The sequence below is a fragment of the Hermetia illucens genome, chromosome 3, assembly GCF_905115235.1.
Source record: "Hermetia illucens chromosome 3, iHerIll2.2.curated.20191125, whole genome shotgun sequence".
NCBI classification, from domain to species: Eukaryota; Metazoa; Arthropoda; class Insecta; order Diptera; family Stratiomyidae; genus Hermetia; species Hermetia illucens.
Window position 1 is genome coordinate 177,517,197 of NC_051851.1, and position 6,857 is coordinate 177,524,053.

General features: G+C 46.6%; 1 protein-coding gene across 1 annotated transcript; it reads left to right on the plus strand.

Annotated features, from left to right (window-relative positions):
- The first annotated feature begins 3,715 nt into the window (after positions 1-3,715).
- LOC119652257 lies at positions 3,716-5,478 on the plus strand. The gene is made up of 2 exons (XM_038056238.1): positions 3,716-3,817; positions 3,897-5,478. The coding sequence occupies exon 2, from the start codon at positions 3,949-3,951 to the stop codon at positions 5,404-5,406; it is 1,458 nt and encodes a 485-aa protein (XP_037912166.1). The 5' UTR covers positions 3,716-3,817; positions 3,897-3,948; the 3' UTR covers positions 5,407-5,478.
- Positions 5,479-6,857: the final 1,379 nt, after the last annotated feature.

Consider the following 6,857-nt stretch of genomic DNA (forward strand, 5'->3'; position numbering starts at 1 on the left):
CCATCGCATTACCTGCAGGACTTGCGAAACACTGGCGGAGAGCAGGTAACTGACGCCATGCTAAGATCGATGCTACTTGAGCTATTGCCCGAAAATATTCGAATGGTGTTAGCGATTTCTAATGAAGCAGACGTCGATAAATTGGCGAAAATGGCGGATTTAATGATCGAGATGCAACAACTGCCTTGCATTTCCACCGTTCAGAAGACATCCACTGAAAATGATGTCTTGGAGCAAATATTGAGCCGAATTGACCGACTGGAAATCACGACACGCAACCGGTCCCGTTCCAAACAACGGAGCACCAGAGGGCAAAGATCAGGTTCCCGGAATCGAGGGTTTTGCTTCTTTCATCAACGGTTTGGGAAACAAGCGCGTAATTGCCGACCGCCATGTAAGTGGCAAAATAATTCCGCGACTTCCGAAAACTAAATTCGTCGTCCCGAGTTTCGGCGGTCGAGGACGACCCCTCTCACAGTAAACCCAGTCGATTATTAGTACTCGATCGGAAAAGCTGCATGCATTTACTGGTGGATACCGGTGCTGATATTTCAGTTTTGCCTAAAGACAAAAATCAGCACACGCCAATGCAATTTCAGCTTTATGCCGCCAACAATACGCCAATCAAAACATATGGACATCGCATCATAACGCTCGACCTCGGCTTACGACGACCGTTTACCTGGAGGTTCGTTTTAGCGGATGTTCGACAACCAATAATCGGTGTCGATTTGCTGCACCATTATGGCTTATTAGTGGACCTACGCAAGAGGAAGATAATCGACGAAAAGACCAACTTATCTTGCATCGCAAAGTTCACTGGCACCATAACTTGTGGTATGACAACACTGAAGTCTAGCGAAAGTTATCGTGACATTCTGAGAGATTTTGTCGACATCACAATTCCATCTGACGGAGCGAAAGTGATGGCTCATGATATCTACCACCATATCCTGACTAAAGGACCGCCTGTTTTTGACCGACCCAGACGATTAACGCCCGAAAAACTGCGCGAAGCAAAGGCCGAATTTGACTACATGCTACAACAGGGAGTTTGCCAACCATCGAGTAGCCCATGGGCGAGCCCGTTACACTTGGTACGGAAGAAAAACGGACAATGGAGACCATGTGGAGATTATTGGCGTTTGAACGCTATCACCGTCCCAGATAAGTACCCCATCGCTCACATTAGTGACTTTGCGCACAAACTGAGTGGATTCAAGGTATTTTCCACGATTGATCTGACGAGAGCATACCACCAGATTCCTGTAGCACCCGAGGACATTCCCAAAACAGCTGTCATTACTCCTTTTGGGCTTTTTGAGTTCCGAGTAATGACGTTCGGTCTACGTAATGCCGCACAAACTTTCCAGCGGTACATTGATCATGCACTCCGCGGATTGGACTTTTGCTATGCATACATCGATGACATTTTTATCGCTTCTAAATCGAACGAGGAGCATCGGAAGCACTTATTGACGATATTTAATCGACTCCGTGAATACGGATTATCCATCAATGTCGATAAATGCAGCTTCGGAACATCTTCTGCCGAATATTTAGGATATTTGGTGAGCGAAAATGGCATCAAGCCCCTTCCAGGACGAGTAGAAACCATTTTGAATTTCGGAAAACCGTCAACAATTGCCGATTTGCGACGATTTCTAGGAGCTGTTAATTTCTATAGAAAATCGTTGCAGAATGCAGCCGAAATTCAAGCACCTCTCCACGAGTATCTCATTGGTGCAAGGATAAACGCAAAATCGAATGGAATCCACGAGCAGATGTCTCATTTGAAAAGTGCAAACAGCAAATTGCCAACGCTGCGTTACTACGACATCCCATTGAGAATGCACCATTGGCCATCAAATCAGACGCATCGGACACGGCTATGGGAGCAGTTCTCGAACAGTGGAACAACGATGTTTGGGAACCGCTCGGGTTCTTTTCGAAGAAGTTCTCCGATACACAACGTAGGTACAGCACTTACGATCGAGAACTCCCAGCAATCTACAGTGCAGTCAAGTTTTTTCGCTACATGGTCGAAGGTCGTCCGTTATTAATCAAAACCAATCATAAGCCGATAACGTTTGCCTTCCAACAGAAAGCCAGTCCACGGCAATTAAGGCAACTGGACTATATCGGCCAATTCTCGACCAATATCATATACGTCACTGGCGAGGAAAACGTTACAGCAGACGCCTTGTCCCGAATTAGTGCTGTTACATTGCCGGTTGCCATAACGCCCGAAGAATTAGCTACAGCGCAACGAAACGATGAGGAACTCCAACATCTACTGCGTTCTGAAACGACCTTGGATTTGAAAAAGTTGCGAGTTGACGACAAGGATACAATGTTGTACTGCGACGTGTCAACTTCCCAAATACGGCCGCATATCCCAATACTTCTCAGGAGGAGAATATTTGAGATTACTCACCGACTATCTCATCCAAGCGGACGCGTCACGAAGAAGCTGATTTGCCGAAAATATGTCTGGCCTAGTATGTCCAAGGACATTCTTGAGTGGGCACGAACATGTCTAGCGTGTCAACGAAGTAAGATTGGACGACATGCAAAACCATCGCATGGCAAAATCGATATGCCGGACACCAGATTCAGTCACGTACATATCGATATTGTCGGACCGCTAACGCAATCACAAGGTCACTCGTATGTATTGACTATGATCGATAGATTTACGAGATGGCCTGAAGCGGTTCCGATACGATCAATTACGGCAGATGTTATCGCAGACGCATTCTACACCAACTGGATTTCACGATTTGGAGCACCTACTATATTAACATCGAACCAAGGATCCCAGTTCGAATCCTTGATCTTCCAGTCGCTGACACACTTAGTGGGTTGCAAAAAGATTCGAGCCACTGCATACCATCCTGCTTCTAACGGATTGATTGAGCGATGGCACCGATCGATGAAAGCAGCTATTATGTGCCACAACAACCGTGAATGGGTCGAAGTTTTGCCAACGGTTTTGTTCGGTCTTCGTACAAGCGTTAAGGAGGATATTGTCGCAACAGCTGCTGAGCTAGTCTATGGGACAACGATTCGCATTCCTGGAGAGTTCTTTCTTGACGAGGAAATGCCTCCCGATCCGAAATTTTTCGTTGAGAAATTTCGTCACCATATGACGCAAGTTCGTGCAACGCCAATCTCTCGACATGATAGAAGGAAGGTGTTCGTCCACAAGGATCTTTCTACAAGCTCACACGTGTTCGTGCGGATTGATCGAGTGAAGAAGCCGCTAGAGCATCCGTACGGAGGACCATATAAAGTGTTAGAAAGACTTTCCGACAACGTTTTTAAAATGGAAATTCAGGGCAAAGCAACAAATATCAGCGTCGAGCGACTAAAACCTGCCTATTTCGAAGTAACATCTGATCCAACGGAAGCAGCCCAACGACCAATAAGTTTGGCTCCCAAAACGTATATAGGACCAAGAGCGAAACCAGCGAGTGAGAGGCGAGTAATATTCGATACGTATTTTTCCAGCCGTTAACCGTCAAAACTACTCAGGAGGGAGCAGTGTAGCGACATGGTAATGACATGACAGCACCAACATGGCAATGCCTTTCAACAGCTGATATGCTCAACAAAGTAACGTCACTACATGGATCGGCAAGGATATAAATTCGACGCCATCCGACTCTTTTACACAGTTCGCTCCGAGACATCGAAGCGGACAGACGTGGCACGGGGCACGGAGCACGGTGAAACGAAACAAGTAACGTAAATAAAAAAAAAAGTGGTGAAGTGTTAAGTGTAGTACTCTCAAAAGGAAGTACAGTTGATTAAAGTATGCAGTGCATCTCAATATTATTGAGACACTGTATACCAAAGTGCCATTATTGTTAATTGTTTTTCTTTAATTTCAGTGAATACTGGTGAAGATTCGGAGGAGAGCTGAGGACGGGCTTGGGGACAATAATGTCCGCCAAGAGGTCTAAAATGGCACTCCCTGGTGAGCTATCGTCTGAGGAGGAGGGGAGCACGGGCCCCTCAGAAAATTATGACTACCCGCTGAGGAAGGAGCTTGAAGAGCTCAGAGGCGAGAAAGCAGCCCTCGCACAGCAACTGGAGTGCCAACAACAGCTGATAATTCAGCTAAAACAGGAGGTAGCAGCGCTACAAGAGGCGGTGCGAACCAGTGTAGCAAAAAATAGTGTAGCAAGAAATAGTAGTGAACCGGTAGTCATCGACAGCGGGGGAGCACCAGCAGCAATAGAGGACTCAACAAGAGCCAACGAAGAGTGCGAGATGGACAGCGTGGGACCATCACCAAACCCCGAAGTCAACGACGAAGGTGACCCGTTCAACTTCGTGCGGAGGAGGAAAAGTAACAAGATAAAGGTTAGTGTAAAAACTGTAACCGCTCCTAAACAGGCTACCCCCCCACAAGCTCCCCAACCTACCAAGTCCAAGAAAATGAGAATCCCCGCTATAACTGGGTACGGTTTAAACGTACCATCTTTTTTAAGACTCCTGAAAAATAAGGGGCTAAAAGCGTCCCTTAAAAATACGAGGGCTGACAGGACCCTCATATTTACGGAAACGGCAGAAGATCACGGGAAGGTCTTCGCGCTTTTAAAAGAACAGGGGCTTAATGCTACCACTAGGACGCCTCCCTCCCTTCGCACCCAGTCTGTAGTTATCCGCGGACTCCACAGGGAAACGGACCCCGTGGACATCCTGGAAGAACTTAAAACAGAGCACCCAGATTTCCAACTGAAGACAGTTGCGAACCTGGTTACGCGCAGAGACAAGTTTCTGCATAGCGAAAATCCGGCCCTCCCGATGAAATCGCAATCGGAATTGTTCATCGCGACTTTCGAGCCCTCTCAAGAGCTCAGCGAGGTGATGAAGGTAAAATATATCCTTCATCAAAAGGTAACCTTGGAAAAGGTCAAAAGTTTCGAGGAAGTGCAGTGTTTCAACTGCCAGAATTTTGGGCACATCGCCCAAAATTGTTCAATTGTGCACAGATGTGTCAGGTGCACAAAATCCCATCCTCGCGGGGAATGCGGAAGACAGGCGACCGAAGGGCCTCTTTGCTGCAACTGCGGCCAAGCTGGCCACCCAGCGAGCTATCGCGGGTGCCCAGCCTATAAAGAAATGGTAGCCAGGAAGGAAGCTGCCAAACAAAAGCGAGCCAATGAAAGCTCCCAAGTCAAGCGCACAGTGACACAACTGTCACAAAGCTTGGTCAATCCCAGCGTATCGTACGCTCAAGCTGCCAGAAACACTCAACCAAGAGTGGCAGCACAACCTGCTCCCATCCCCGCACCAAATGCCTTCCGCGAATTGGTGCAATCTCTCGCGTCGGCCTCAACTAATGAGCAGCGGCAATTCGCCGCTATAAAACTCATTATGAATTTATGGAGTTAAAAATCGTCACCTTTAACTCCGCGTCCCTGATCTCACACGCCCAACGTGCCACAGCCCAAGTGTTGATTAACAGTCTGAAAGCAGACTTCTATTGCGTTTCAGAAACGAAACTAAACAGCAGGCATAACGTGCAATTCACCGGGTATAATATTATCCGGAATGACAACAACACTGGCGCTGCCCTTTTAGTCAGGAAAGACTATGAATTTGAGGAAGTCGTCATTGAAAACCTGCTGACCTCTTCCGCCGCGGCGGCAATAGTAAAAACCACTGATGGTAGACGGATTTTGGTAGTTTCTGTCTACATCAAATGCAACTCTCGGAATGAGCAACTGGGACAAGATCTTAAGATCTTGGGCAATCTCCAGTTAAAGTACAAGACCCAGTAGTCAATCAACCATTGACTACTTCCTCCTTTCGGAGGAAACTTCACTGAACTTTCAAGTGATATCGTGCACTACTTTACCAGGCATGTCTGACCATCTCGCAGTACTACTTAAACTTTCCTCGTCCTCCCAACTGCGAAAGCGAGTGATGACTACCGTAAGGTCCTTCGCCCACACTGACTGGGACAAATTCAAGTCAGACCTTGCACCAAGGCTGAACTTGAAAAAACTCGCAACTGACCGCAATCTATCGGACATAGAGATCGACGAAGCCGTCACCTTGGCCACTGATGCCATTAATACTGCTACACGCAGAAACACAAGGCTTATCAAAGTCGACGAGTTACAATATAACTCAGTCCCTCACGATATCATGCTCCACTTGAAAGTCAGGCAAATATGGCGTAGGCAACTCAAGCGGATTTTCCACAAACACGGAAATAAAGTTAATGCTGAGTATAAAGCATTACTTTCCCGGATTAATTGTCTGAGTACAATAATTCGGCAAAGAGTGGCGATTTTCCGCAATAAAGAACTAACAAGGAAACTAGCAGATATTAAGCCCGGCCCAGATATGTTTTAGCATATCAACAGGCTAACCGGCAGACACAAATCTCGTAATATCGCTCTCTCCAAGAACAGGGAGCACATCTGCAGTGACGCTAGGAAAGCGCAAGTTCTCGCGGAATCTTTTGAGACTCAGCTCAATTCCCCTCCGCCTCAAAACAACCCGGCTATATCAGCGATTGTTGATTCAACAATCAAGGCCTTCGTCTCTGAGAACTCCCAGAAACTCACTAAATTCACCACAACCAACACCTCAGTCAAACCAACGGAATCGCAACATTTTCTGAGTTTACCACAACTCACCGACTTAACTCAAAACCTCAACGGTAAAAGGTCAGCCGGACCTGATGAAATCCCGAACTTTGTAATAAAGAATCTACCCAGAGCCTCATTGAAATTCCTATTAGCAGTTTTCAACAACTGTATTAATAATGGCTACTTTCCATCCACGTGGAAAGTTGCAAAAATAATTGCGATCCGTAAAAAAGGCATTTCCAA

What these genes read in the sequence shown, in the direction of transcription:
- LOC119652257 (XM_038056238.1), top strand. Translation starts at nt 3,949, where the DNA reads ATGTCCGCCAAGAGGTCTAAAATGGCACTCCCTGGTGAGCTATCGTCT.